The 15,731-nt window shown below is 40.8% G+C and overlaps 1 protein-coding gene across 2 annotated transcripts in view; it reads right to left on the bottom strand.

Annotated features, from left to right (window-relative positions):
* The window catches only part of Arp8 (Actin-related protein 8), a 189,480-nt gene that overhangs the window by 160,961 nt on the left and 12,788 nt on the right, over nt 1-15,731 (bottom strand). For both annotated transcript variants that reach the window (XM_080281421.1, XM_080281422.1), the window contains exons 2-4: nt 14,818-14,985; nt 5,367-5,579; nt 4,020-4,193 (exon numbers count right to left, since the gene is read on the bottom strand). In XM_080281421.1, coding sequence (XP_080137547.1) covers nt 4,020-4,193; nt 5,367-5,579; nt 14,818-14,985 — 555 coding nt within the window. The remainder of the gene's footprint in view (nt 1-4,019; nt 4,194-5,366; nt 5,580-14,817; nt 14,986-15,731) is intronic.

The following is a 15,731-nucleotide window of genomic DNA, read 5'->3' as shown; positions in this document are numbered from 1 at the left end:
AATGCTTAAAAATATTTGGAATAATAACAATTTCTCTGTGCATACAAAAATCAAACTTTATAAGGTAATGGTTAGGAGTATCTTAATTTATGGACACGAGTCTTGGTACAGCACAGTGACTATGGAAAATAAATTCTTGGTGTTTGAAAATAAAGCACTTAGAAGAATATTAGGAGTTAAGTGGTGGGAAAGGATACCAAATAGTAGAATTAGAGAAATAACGGGAGTGCAGCCGATCGATGAATATGTTAGATTCTCACGATGGAAGTGGCTAGGACATGTGTATAGGAGACAGGGTATAGTACGAGGTACACCAGGGTGGGTGGCACTTGGTAGGAGAGGTAGAGGAAGGCCAAAAGAGACGTGGGTGAGGACAATGAGACGGGAAGCTGGAGATGAGTGTTGGGGAGATCTTGAGGAGTTAGCACAAGATAGGATGTGGTGGTGTGAGTTCATCGAGGCCCTATGCATCCCCGAGGGTGCCACAGGAAATGATTGATTGATTGATTGATTGATATATATATATATATATATATATATATATACCGGTATATTAATGGGTGACTTTAAACTCCTCCTTCTGTCTTTCTTTCCTTCATTCTTTCCACTTCCTTCAGCCTGTGGGTGACTCTACACTGAGTGACAATCCAAATGGTTTCCTGTGCACCAGGAAACCATTTACTATGCTGGGTGGTAACCATATAACCAAATTTTGGCTCCAGTTGGCTTGAGCCAGTGAAGGTGTATATCCAAGGGGTGGTTGGGGTTGATTGCTCATGTAATGCCACTCAGGGATGAGTGAGGCTGGTCACTCTCATCTTAAATGTCAGGACCAACCGCCTAGCCCAGGGCTCATACGCTCCTCATGGGGCAATGTAGGATTGGATGATGGATGAATGATATACTGTATATATATCTATATCTATCTATCTATCTATATATATATATATATACAGTATGTATAGTGCCCTCGCCCAGTGAACGTATTCAGAGTAAACGATTCGCCTAATGAACTAGCAGGGGGTAATCAGGTACACAAAACCACAATGAACGAATTGAACCCCGAGTGAACGAAATCAGGGAAAAGAGTAGGCCACACCTGCTGTCTCCCATACTGAACGACCCTCCCTTCCCTAGCAGATGCTGCACAAGGGGCCAGGTCTGAGCAACCTGTTGAGCAGAACCCAATGGAGGACGAAAATCTGCCTGTGTCGAAGATCATTAAAATTTTTGCAGCAGTGGATGTTCTGAGAAAAAGAGGTCAAGACATGAAACCAGCAGCCTTAGGACAAAGGAAGTGCTCAGTGGAGTAGAAACCACTTTTCGTTATTACACTGAAAGGCACAATATGGAAATCAACATAAAAACATTCATCACACGCAACTACCGAACTCAAGAACAACAGGAGCCAGTTACCTTCACATTGCCTGCTACACTTCCTGATGAAGACAATGATGTGATGTCAATGGTGTCATCTTTGGACTTGGAACGTTTTATGGGAGAGGTGAATGAGGAAGAGGCATGTGGGGAAGTGGTTCAGTCAAGTGATGAGGGCAAGACTGGTGACGGGAATGAGGGAGTGGAAGGTGATGTGGTGGGGTCACCCTAAGTGTACCTCCTTGCCTCGGAACCACCTGTATTCCAGCCAATCAGGACTGCCACCTGCTCCACTTAAGGTAAATGACCATGTGTTTTAAATTTTATATATCTGTACAGTATGTGTTTGAATTGTGACCTTTAGAACATCCCTATGGCTCAAAAAGTGGACTTTGAGGAAGCGGTGCCGCTCATAAGCTATTTTTCCCATAAGTTGTTCACAGTGAACGAATTTGTCTGCCATCCATAAACTCCTTCTCTGTGCGAGGGCACTGTACATATATATATATATATATATAATATATATATATATATATATATATATATATATATATATATATATATATATATGTATATATATATATATACACGTATATATATATATATATATATATATATATATATATATATATATATATATCCATCCATCATTCAATCCTACATTGCCCCAAGAGGAGAGTAGGAGCCTAGGGCTAGGCAGTTGGTCCTGACATATAAGATGGGAGTGACCAGTCTCATTCATCCCTGTGTGGCATTACATGAGCAATCAACCCAAACTACCCCTTGGATATAAACCTTCACCAGCCCAATCCGATTGGAGTGCAATAATTACCCACTAAACCACCAGGCACCAAAATTTGGTTATATGGTTACCACCCAGTGTAGTAAATGGATTCCCGGTGTACAGGAAACCATTTGGTTTGTCACTTAGTGTAGAGTCACCCACAGGCAGAAGGAAGAGAAAAGAATGAAGGAAAGAAAGACAGAAGAGGGAATGTAAAGTTACCCACAGGCAGAAGGACAAGGAAAGAATGAAGGAAAGGAAGACAGAAGAGGATGGAAGGAAAGGAGGATGCCGGAGAGGAAAAGGCAGACACCTGACAGCAGCACTACGTCAAGTGAGTGGATGGCAAGCGCCCCCACCTACCACAAATATAAATATATATATATATACAGTACATATATATACCAACCATCCCTTGGATATAAACCTTCACTGGCTAAATCCGACTGGAGCGCAATAATTACCCACTAAACCACCAGGCACCAAAATTTGGTTATATGTTTACCACCCAGTGTAGTAAATAGTTTTCTGGTGTACAGGAAACCATTTGGCTTGTCACTCAGTGTATAGTCACCCACAGGCAGAAGGAAGAGAAAAGAAAGAAGGAAAGAAAGACAGAAGAGTCTACAAATATTCTCCTCCTTTACTGCTAAAGTCTCACAATCAAACAAAATTACGCTCCTCATACATACTACCTGCAAGGACTCCTTAGCGTGGAGGGGGAGCCCTCTCTTTGTCAGGAAGTGCAACAACTATCTGAACTTCTTCTAACATCTCCTTACTCTAGCCACGAAGCTAGCTTCACCTCCACCTCCAGCATATATTATGTCCCTCAAATAACAATACTCCACACATACAAGAGGCTCTTCAACATGATTTATCCTTTCCCACCTCTCCGCCTCTGAGAGTTCTCCCCTACACACCGAGCACAAAAAATCAGCATTACTTGCACCCCATCTCTAATATCACACTATTTCTTATATACCCACTTATCACAAACACCACACTAGATGCAGTTACTTCCCACAACCTTGTGGCAAATTGCACATGATCACACTCCTTCTGCTTTGACAGCACTGCCACCTGCCCTAGGTATCATGACTTTTGTTTTATCCACATCTACTATCAAACCCTTGCACCCTATTTTATCTCTCCACTTCCTTTAATCTGAATCAAGTATCCGAAGATAGTAAGAATCATAAAAACAAGAAGCAGTGCCAAGGCACAGCAAACTTGTCCCCGGCAGTCAATTTTGTGCTGACGTATAAACACAACAGGATATCTAGTCAAAGATGTAACGTGTCAAATTTGGAGTAAAGCGGGTGAAAATTGACAATCTTATGCCCATTTGAAATTTTAGGCACAACCCCTCTACCGCTAACTGGGGGCTGACCCCCTTAATGTAATGAGGCATGTCATAGGACGCAGATTTGAAAGATGCATCTTTGGGTTTTTGGTTTCATGTTGATGCGACAAACTTGAAGAGTTATGGCGAAAAAATAATGTTACTCATCCCCGTTTTTTACATTTTTTGGCCTTCCAGCCTAGGCCTTGTCCCAATTATGCCTCAAATTTAATCAGGTGATCAGAAGGTCATAGCCCATCATCCCTGTAATTTTTGTCAAAATCGCACCATTACTTTTCACGTAAAATTGTTAACAGACAGACAAACAGATTGACAGACTGACAGACAGATGGACAGACAGACAGAGACAGACAGACAAACCGAGAGAAAACAATACCCATCCCCGAGTCCCTCTGAGGCAGGCATGGGTAAAAATATGTTTTCAGATTTAAGGGGTTAAATGAAAACTATGCTACCTGTATTATAATTTCGTATGCAACCTAAACCCAGTACCTTCAGATCCTTGAGAGGGACACTGAGTATGGTAGAGATGCAGTGTCCCCATATGGTTTCCAAGTCAGCGAGCACAGCACTAATGGATCCTCCTAGGCCATGGTGTGTATTGAGGTCACCACGAACCATGGGGAAGTGAATGTTGTATTCCAGATTTGGGTGTAATGATAGAATCTGGAACATATGGTAACAGGATACGAGTTACAGATCTTGTAATTCAAAAGCTGAGAAAACAGTAATACCGTAATTCCCTAGGGCAATTGTGATTGCATCAACTAGATCAGAAACAAGTACAATATTAAGCATATTTCTATATCAAAATAGAAAAGCATCTCATCCCCTAACAATGTAGCATGAACAACCAGTTTTAATCCTCTCTTGGAATGAAAACATTACAGTACTATGTTTTAAACTATAAACTGCTAAATGAAACATCAGCAATTCAGCGTTAATAGTGCCAGTATTGATATCAATCTGGTGGAACTATGTCTATCACCTTCAGTCAGATGACATTATTAACCCTTTGAGATTCCAACGACGCAATTTCTCGTCATCATAAATCCAACCGTCGAGATTCTGAGGACTCAAATTCGAGTCATATGAAGCAATTTTTTTTTTTGCATGTTTTCCATCTCCTAGCTGGCCTTGTTCCACATACACTATCCTGTTTATCCTTTTCCAACTACTTGTTTTTACAGTGACAAGTACATCAAATGGATATGCATAATAAATAGGTTTTTACCAAGAATAATGTTGGTATTACCAGCATGTATATTTGCCAGAGTGACAGCGACAGTTTTCGCTATTCTCAGTGAAAACCAACATAAATTGTCAGAACCTATACAGTAAATCAATAAAAAGAGAATTTGCTGTAGATTGACATGGTGCTATCAGATTTCCCATAACTCTAATACTCATTGTTTTACAAATATTTTTCTACGGAAGGGTGTGCGATTTTTCCTTTTTGGCTAACTTCTACTTGTCCTACTGGCCTTTTGCTTATCCTATTTACCTTTTTCAACCATACTACGACAAAGAGCAACTATTCATTAGTCTACCATAAAAAGTTAGTGTACACTAGTGGCTGATTAAGTACAACTACTGCTGCATGGCACGCTCGATGTCCGCCTGGCTGAACCTGGCACAAGCACAATCGGCAGAGGGCCTAAAATCTCAAAGGGTTAATATTTTTGTTCTTGCTAACTACAGATCATTTTATTAAGAGTAGGAAAATACTTTATTCCTTAGGTGATAATGAAGGCAATATATAAACCTTTCAGTTGAAGAGTCTACACTAAGGTGAATAAAATCTTCCCAAAAACATCACTACTGACAGTCGCAGCTTACCTCATCTCCTACCACATATTCTTTGTCACTATAGACCCAAGGAGGAGAAGGATCAGCATCTTCTTCTCGTACTGGCTGGATCCGCTTGTTATAAGCTGCAATCTGCTGTGGTGGCGTGGCAAATCGACGTGAACCATCAGACATGAGGGATGATTGTAAAATATGGCTCACTTTCAATCGACACTCCTCAAGTTCTTGTACAGCCTCAGGCTCCTGTGTTGTCAAAAGTCATATATTATATGGTAATCTCTTAACACTAACAAATACAACCAGTCTCATGACGGCAATCAATTAACCAATAAGTTCCTACTGTGCAAGAAATCAGTATACAAACCATAATACTATACATGCATCCTTGCCTTAGGATAGCCCTATCAGTTCTGTTTCACTAAGTTTTTGACACACTAGCAATAAACGATCCCCAATTCATATTCAAAGATATGATGATCATCCCCACTTCAAGAAATGAAAGTGAAACTTGGACTCTGCTAGAAGGACATGAGTCAAAAGTGAGAGGAGTGGAAATAAGTCACCTGAGAGGAGCATGTGCAGTTACATGGAGAGACTGACAAATGGATGAGAAAACAAAGGAGCATTGTGGTGTTGATGTGGATGTGCAGGAAAGCACTTGAAGTTTTTTAAGTCCAGGTAGAGGCCTACTACTCATACGTACTGTATCTACTATACACAACTCATCCTTTTGTAAGATATGCCCCCTCCATTACCCCTACAACATGCCATCTGGAAGGACCTTGTTCTGATAATAATGAACCTCTATTTTCCACAGGAAGACAGCTGCTTGTCTTTGTAAGATATGCCCCCTCCATTACCCCTACAACATGCCATCTGGAAGGACCTTGTTCTGATAATAATGAACCTCTATTTTCCACAGGAAGACAGCTGCTTGTTAGTGGCTGATGGGTCTGCATGGCCAGACAGATTGTAGCAGAGCAACAAGACCAGAAACAACTCTTGAGATAGTTTGCCCATGTGAGGAGTATGAGGAATGGGACAGACTACGAATGTAGTCATTTCCCTACTTTGCACATCTTTCAAGCACAGGCCTATTATACACAGCTACTCACAGCATAACCCATATCCATTATGCACGGGTTGAGCTTGACTGAAATCCTCAAATCTTCAAAACCTTCAATGTCTGGCTAATTTCTGTCTTAATTCTCTAATATTTAAAGCAATCTATAATGTGTATTTAAGCCATTTAAGAGTAAACCCTTAACCTTTCTGCTTCTGATGCTATATATGTACTGAGACAAAAACCAAAGTCAATGCTTCAGGCGAGGCACATGTACTGCACCTGGTTTGGCATCACAAATTAAAACCAGTCAGATGAGTTTTGATGTGCAAAGCCTACATGGGGTTCTCTTTAGTTGACCCTACTTGCCATTCATCACTCACTGAGACAGTAAATTGTGTGTTTCTGTTAAAAGTGCTGAAATGCTATACTGTGTCTCAGTATATTTCAGGGCAACGAAATATGAAATACAAGAGAAATAAGGAAATTAATAATACATATGAGCTTGTAATAATTTAATATGCCTTTTATGTCATTCTCAAGGCAGTGTGTGAAAGAGTTTTGTTCTCTGAGAGACATGTTATGTGCTGGAGGTGGGGCTGGAGATAGCTCTGTGGCTAGATTGAGGAGTGGCTGGAAAAAGTTCAGGGAGCTGTTGCCACTCCTGACAATGATAGGGCTTTCCCTCCATGTTAAAGGATCTTTGCATGCAGCATGTGTTAGGAGTGTAATGCCATATGGTAGTAAGACATGGACATTAAAGGAAGTGGATATTTGCAGGCTCAAACGTACAGAAATGACAATGATTGGGTGAATGTGCAGCGCATCCTTGGGTGCGATGCCTGGGGGGAATAAGTGTATACTGGCAGAGTTAAGAGGTAGGATGGGACTGGAACGTGTTGGTGTTGCAATGAGAAGGGGTAGATTGCTGTGGTTTGGGCATGTGGAGAGGATGGGGGATGATGGTTGGGTGCAGAAAGTGAGAGGTGCTTATATTAGGGGTAGGGTTGTGAGAGGTAGACCAAAAAAGACCTGGGATGAAGTAACTGAGCATGACCTCAGAGATAAGGGAATAGATAGGGAGGCTGCTTGAAATTGAGCAGCATGGACAGCAACCATTAGGTGACCAAGGCCAATGAATGCAGGCATGTTGGAGCCTTTAAAAATGAAATGAAACAAAACAAACACTGTTAACTCTGTTAAAAATACTGAATATGCCATAGCCATCACATACATGGCTGTCAAAGGTAAGATGTGTCTTACTATTTCATATGGCTAGAGGCAATTCTGAAGGGGTCAATTTTTGTCAGTGTTTCAAGAGAGAGAGAAAAAAAAAAATCCTACCTCCATCTTTAAGGGCTAAAATGTATGCAGCATATTAATGACAAACATCTGAGAAAGAGAGAAAGAGAGAGAGAGAGAGAGAGTTACAAGAAAAGTTAATGAAGTATCTAAAAGACCTTGCATCCATACAACTGAGGAGATACTTTACATTTGCCTGGGAATGCAAATCCAATTTGCACTCACTCTTGTGTGATGAAGATCCTATCATGGTTTCTTTTAAGCTGCTCTACTGTAGTGCTATGAACTACATCCATGGGGAGTCTGTTTCAGATGCAGCAGATCTTGTATATGAAAAAGTTTTCACACATGCTGGTGTTAAATCTTTTCAGTTCCATCTTCCAACCATGGTTGCATGTTGAGTTCGTGTTCCAACTAAGCAACTTATTATGATCAAAACTGACAAACCCATTCAGGACTTTAAACACTTCAATGAGCTGACTTCGCAGTCTACGATATCTAATGAAGACTGTTCCAGAGCCCTCGGGCAATCCTGATAACTTAGTTTCCTAATGGATGAAATAAGTTTTGTACATCTAGCTTGAACTCTTTCAAGTCGATCTACAACTTTCCTAAACGTAGATAACCAGAACTGTATGGCATACCCCAGAAGCAGCTGTATTAAGAAGTAACAGTATAAGAACAAAGTCTTTATTCCTACTTGCTTAAAGGCCGCCTTTGGCGGCCTATCTGCTTTATATTAAAAAAAAAAAAAAAAAAAAAAAAAAAAAAAAGTATTATGGTAACTCAATGCCCATAAAGAAAGTGATCTGCCTACAGGCTGCAGAAGCCACTCAATGTCAACAGGCCAGAAATGAGTCATAACTCGGGGAACGGTGGCCTGACTGGACTGGAAATTATTTTTTTAAGTCTGAGCATTTTAGTGGTACCTTGCTCTGAAAGAAAATGCACTACAATGCGCCATTTTTGCTGTGTTACGTTAACAAATGGACAAACCAACAAACATATAGAAAACGGATCATTATAATACGGTATGGACAGATAAATAATGAACTGCCTCTAGATGAAGCCTAGCAATATCTGGGCCTTTTTCTCCACTTTCATGCACTGTTAGGCAAAATTTTAGGCCACTAGAGTTCAATACAACAACTAAGTCCTTTTCCAAGTCAGTCATCTTCAGAGACCTCCCAAAAAGTGAATAGTCTGACCTCATATTTGCATGGCCGATAAGCATTACCTTTTATATCAACAAGTTAACCATCTCGGGAACCGTAAGCTTTCAGTAAGTTTCTGGGACATGAACAGAGTGGAGAACCCAGCTATGGCTGCTTCCGCATATGCACAAAGAAAAACATTTCCATGGCCAAATTTGTCCCTGGAAATTGGTTATACAGTATTGGTATAAATTGCATACCACCACCTTCACTGGTATTTATACTATAAGATAAGCTAATACAAACACACAAAGCTGATGAGTCAAAGTACAGAAATGCAGTGAGAATACAATAAACTTGTTCGAGAGTAAAAACAGCTTCAAATAACTTCCCATCTTAGTGCAAAATTTTGCCCACTCTGTGCAAGAGCAAAGCAAATGTCTACATGAATAATTTCAAGAGCTTTCTTATGGTGTTTTTGGAATTTCGATACAACCAACAATTTTCGAGCAAATCACCTAAAACTTAAAACAAAATTGCCAAAAATGTATGATCTTTTTTTATCTTTTCTTATATTAATACTGAACCTGTAACTAACATAAATGTCAATTATGTATATGTATGCAAATTATGACACCCTTCCCTGTAACCCACCCATGTTTGATGCACTTACTGCTAAAACATATTCTGGTGAATATTTTTGTCCAAAATGGCATTAATTGCACCATCAACTACTCTTCACCCTGACACTGATATAACACACTTTATGTCATCAATCCCAAGAGGGTTAAATGGGGTCTGCCATCTCTCAGACCATTCCCCTAGTTTACACAAGCCTGCCTGGAGTTTTTCAGTCCCTTCAGGACTGCTCATATTTGTTCCAATTTTGATATCATCTTCAAAATTTGAGGTCATACTTAACAGACCAACATCTACGTCACTGATATACATGATGAACAAGAGTGAACCAATGACTGACCCTTGTGGAACTCCAGAGTGACTTAAGCCCAATCAGAGGAAATTCTACAGATCACTACTTGCTGCTTCCTATTCATTAGTCTCTGTGTGTGTGTGCATGCATGTGTGTATGTGTGGGGGGGAGGGGGCAGGAAGCAAAAATACCCCTAATATCAGTCTCATCTGAGTCATACCTTCAGGCTATATAAACAAATGGACACCATTCTGAGACACGAGCAAGAGAAGGGACCCACGCTGCCTCTTTCATCGTTTTGTTCATTCTGTTTTGCTAATAAGGGCTTCAACAAGCTTGCATGTGTTCGACTTGTCACCTAATGGCAGATTTCCATGCTGTACATCTCTGGCAGCCTCCCTATTCAGTAAATTATCCTTGAGATCACACTCTATGATCTTGTCCCAGGTTTTTCTCAGTCAGCCTCTTGCAACCCCACCCCCAACCTCAGCATTCACACTTATCACTTTCTCCATCCAATTATCATCTCCCATCCTCTCCACATGCCCAAACTATCTCAATCTACCCCACCTCATCACAACACCAATACACTCCAATCGCATGCTTCCTCTCAACTCTTCCATCATAAACCTAACCCTCCCCCCTAACACCTCGCATTCAAGGACGCACTGCACATCTACCTAATCAATGTCATTTCTGTACATTTGAGCCAATGAATATCTTCTTCTTTTACTACCCAGGTCTCACTACCATACAACATTACACTCCTAACGAAAGAGCACTCTCAAAGTCAGGAGAGGCAACAGCCCCCTGAACTTCCTCCAACCACTCATCACTCTAGCCACAGAGCTAGCTCCAGCCTCACCTCCAACACATAACATGTCTCCCAAGTAACAATGATCTTCCTCATAGTCAAGCAACTCACCAGCAAGATCAACCCTTTCAAGCCTGACATCTCCACGTGCCCTCCCTAACATACCATACATATGAAATCACCCACTTATCACAAACATTGCAAAAGAGGCAATTGCTTCCCACGTCCTTGTAGCAAACCGTACATAGCCACTACAGTACAGCCACAAACCATAGATACCATAACCTTTGTTTTATCTGCATTTACTCTCAAGCCCTTATGCCCCATACCATCCCTACAATTCCTAAATCTTTCCTCCAACTCTCTTTCATTCTCTGCAATCAACACCAAATCATCAGCATAGAACATCTCCAACGGAAGTCCATCTCTGAAGTCACATGAGATGGCTTCAGGAACCATGATAAACAATAAGGGGCTCAAGACTGATCCCTGATACACACCAACATTCATGGAAAACCCATCACTCAAATCTCCATTTACTCTAACCTGGGTGTGAGCACCCACACACGTAGCCATAACCACACTAACCAGCCACTCCTCGATCCCAAGTTTTCTCACTACCCACTTCGCCTCTTCCCTAGGGACTCTGTCAAAGGCCTCCTCCAAATCAACAAAAACAAAGTACTGATCCTTTCTCTTCCTACGTATACTTCCTGATGCTGTCGAACAATGAATATTGCATCTGTTGTCCCTTTGCCTGGGACCAACCCAAACTGCATCTCATCAATATTCATTCTTTCTCTAATCACACCTTCTAGGAATCTCTCCATTACCTTCAATATCTGGTCCAAAAGTTTATGCCTCTATAATTTCCTCTTTCCATGGCATTGCTCTCCCCTTTGTAAACATTAACAATCACACTCTTCAGCTTGTTATCTGGGACAACACACTCATAAACTGTATAATCATATTTATAAAATCAGTACGGTACCTAACCCCACCTCTTTATCTCCTGAGGCCTTCAGCATTTCAGCAGTCAACCCAGACACACCTGCCGCCTCCCCCAATTGCATCCTGCCTACTGCCCTGCTCACAGTAGCAGCGTCAATCAAAGACCAAGGGCCAAACACTGGATCTGCTGACACCAAACCTTCCCTGTCTAGTCAAACTCCTCATTCAGCAACTGGTTATAACGCTCTCTACAGGTACCTTTAATATCCTCACTGTTTACCACTACCTTTCCTTCGTTATTCTTCACACACTGCTCACCTATGATATCCCTGTTGTCCTTCTTCATCAGACTTGTCACCTTAAATATTGAATTCTTCCATTCAATGCTATTTAGATTATTTAGTAAAAGCCTCTGAGACTCAGATTTTGCCCTGTATACTTCTTTTCTAGCCCTATGCTTGGCAGCCAAGTACTGTATTCCTCCTTGTTATCACCCTTTTTCCATTCCTGGAAAAACTTTTTCTCCCTAACTGCAGCTTCTACACTCTCAACCCATCACCATGTTACTTTATGTCTTGAGGGTCCCCTTGTCCATTCACATACTGAACCAGCAACTCTTGGGAGATTGTTCTTGAAAGCTCTGTACTGTTGTTCTTGAAAGCTTTGTACTGTTCATTAACAATTCTGTCAACAACTCCCTGTTCAGCCACCACTCTACTCATCTCACTATAGAAGGCATCTCCTACTGCTTTGTTTTTCAACCTCCATATTTTCCTCCTAGATGTGTAGGTCCTCTTCTTCACCACCCGCTCCTTCAGCACCAGAGCACATATCAGCAGTCTGTGGTGCTGCACACACTCCTTGCTCCCTATAACTTGAACATCCTTCACCAACCTCCTATCAGCCTTCCTGACCAGGAAATTGTCTATCTGGCTACTGTTTCCCCCAGACTCATTTGGAATCAGCCTACTCTCCCTCTTAATAAGATGCATATTGCATATAATCGTTCATTAGTTCCCCAAACTCGAGTACCCTTTCTCCTTGCACATGTCATACCATACGCGCATCCACCATGTACCCCTTCATACCCTTGTGCTGCTTAACCCATATGACCATTCAAGTCCCCCTCCCAAAACTACAATTTCATCATCTCCCATACCACTTACAACACATATCAAGTTGTCCCAGAATACTGTATATCTTTTTCTATATCATCCAAGCCAGTTTGTGGAGCATATGCCAATATAAATGATACCATCACTACCGAACTAAATTTTCACAACTATAATCCTTTCATTCACCCTTGTTACATCCATGACATATTCCACCCATTTTTCCTTAACCAGCATACCCACACCACTGCATCTACCTACACTTCCTTGCCAAAATACACTAGTCTTTCTATTATCCGGACAGCCATTACCCGGACCTTCCATTACCTGAACGCTGTGATCTGGCTGTTCCAAACCATTATTCATACACATCTTCCCACTACCCAGACAAAATGCTTGTGTCTGTTTCGAAATTATGGTTAAGCAAAAAATTTCCACCCGGACGGATGAGAATATCCCAGTGGTGCCTCCGTGTCAGGCTGGTTTGTTTACCCAACGTCTGCCAAACACCCCCATTGCTCGCTCTCAGTTCCTGTGTGTCGCTTGTGTAGTGAGCAGCTCTTCCCAATCCGTTGTTATGGCAGCGCAAGTTGTAGTTTTTGTGGTGGTTCCCTACCTGCTTCAGGCTCAGCTATTGCTTGCAAGCCTCTTCCTTGGGTGTGTGATGATGGCCACTTCACCAGGGAAAAGAAAGAAGGTTGTGCTGACTTTCTAGAGGCGGGAGATCCTGGGTAAGACTGATGCAGGATGGTCAAATCGTGAGTGCTGACACTGATTTTGTTCTAGCTTACCGTACTGTACCATGATTTTATTTTATTTTACCACGATTTTATTCCATTTTACCATTATGTTTTGTGTGCCCACTGCATTTTTCTTGTGTAGCCATTTTTCTCATGTCACTGCACAGTATGGCCCTGCTGCGGTGATTGCCTATCTTTAGTGATGGGTCTGCTCGACCGTAGTAATTGCTTGGCTGTGGTTTATAGGTCTGCTTGACCAGATATAGTATTAAACAACAGGAACAAGTGTCAAATGATGTACAGTACTGGCCTTTTACACTGGCTTTCAAAGTTATGTATGAATGGGGGCCTGGGGAGCAGTCCACTATCCAGACGGAGCCACTACCCGGACATGCCTTTGGCTCTGTTACGTCGGATAATCGAGGGATTACTGTAGCCTGTATTTGAAATCTCTCCTGCCAATCATTCCGGCTGATCCACCCCTGTACCTAACCTCATGTTTATAATTTTTTTATTAGTCTTTCTTGTAAAAGTGACTTGAAAAAAAGAAAAAAAAAATGGAGAGGGAGGAAAAAAAAAGAGAAGAAAGAGGGAAAGAAGAAAGAGGGAAAGAAGTAACAGGAGGGGGGGAAAAGAAAGAAAGAAAGAATAGACAAGAAACAGGACATGGAAGTGACAACATGGATATGGGGTGAAGGAGAGAGATAAATGGAGAATGGATCCAGCAAAGAAACCACAGATAGCTCTGATGAGGGTAACAATGAGTAATCCTTATGTCGCATGTATTAGAAAGGTCATTTTTGGACGGGAGGGAGAAACTGTACACCCATCTGGTAGTGACAGTACCTTTCACTCCAATCCAATATTTATACTACATTTCAAGACACTCAAATGCTAATGTCTTACGCAAGTTTTATCTCTGAACAGTAAATCAGTCTTTAGAAAGCATATCAGTATGGTATGTCTCGATCATCATGGGGAGAAAGAAGTGATCAAGCTGGATATGTAGTTAACACATTAGCTCCTATATAGGCATCAACTGTCTGACAAACATGCACAGCTTCATCATGTAAGCTACCTTAAGTTTCCATCTATCATGTAATCATAGGATGACTGCACTTTCCTCCTTGAGAACCTTCACAATCTCTAGTTTCATCTAGTCTTCAATCACATATTTCCACATTAAACATCCATACCTACTTACCTAGTTTTATCAAATTTTCGACAAGCAAAAGAAAAAACTCTTTAGGGTACAGTAACCTCTCTTCTATAACTGAATCAATTAGGTCCTGTACTTACCACATTTAAGGTAGCAGATGTTAATGTATACATGGTGATGCAAGTGATGCAAGAGGTCATATAAATATTTCTACTATCAACAATATTACTGATAAAGATAAAATTAAAAGCTTACCAATTTGGCTTGTGGAACAAGGAAGGGATCCGTGTAAGACTGGGCACCAGGTCGCCGTTTTCGGGCAATAGCATGAAGTACTGTGTGTGGTACTGAGTCAGAAGGACGTCCGATTCTCAGGTATCGTGATCCAGGATGCAGAATAATGCTGGCCTGGGCTTCAAGGTGCTGTTCCAAAGGATCATGAAAACAACAAAATAGCAACATAAGCTATGAAATCCATCGCAGAAAATTATTCTTTCTGGCCAATGCTGTGATACCTAGACTAGTACAGGATAATTCCATACAGGAGGCAATAGAATTGATGAAGGACATAAATGGATGAAGAAGCTATGTATGGAGATAAACATGATAATGCTGAGGTGGAGTCTTTTCACAGTAAGCTTCCTAAGATCTAAGCACAGCTATAAATGACATTCTCTAACAACTACTGTGCTATATAGAATTTTATACCCTTACTTAATGTAAAACTAAACAGATTACTGTATTAACCAAGATAAAATAAATAATTAAAAAAATAAATGAGTTAATAGAAAATAATTACAGTACAGTTCTGCAAAATGACCATCTACAGTAGACCCTCAGTTTGTGCAGTCAGTGTACTATGCCTAATTACCTGCTAACAGAATCATGTAGATTATTCCATCAGAATACTGCTTCTTGGCTAGTGACTAAAAATCCAAAACTTATTCCGTAATGATAATGGTTTTCGGCTAGTGTCTAAGAAAATCCAGAATTTATTGCATAAGAATACTCCTTTTTGGTATCTTAAAAAAAAAAAAAAAAAAAAATCTAAAACTATTCCCAAAGTCCCCCTTTGGACCCTCTTCAAAATGGACCCCACCCTAACAGGTTTATAAAAACACACTGTTCATCGTTAGGCATAAAATATAGTGAACGAACAAGAACATAAC

This window comes from Coenobita brevimanus, chromosome 89 (genome assembly GCF_032717465.1).
Source record: "Coenobita brevimanus isolate Jiangsu-jjx chromosome 89, ASM3271746v2, whole genome shotgun sequence".
Classification (NCBI taxonomy): Eukaryota; Metazoa; Arthropoda; class Malacostraca; order Decapoda; family Coenobitidae; genus Coenobita; species Coenobita brevimanus.
This window is presented reverse-complemented; position numbering and strand designations above follow the sequence as displayed.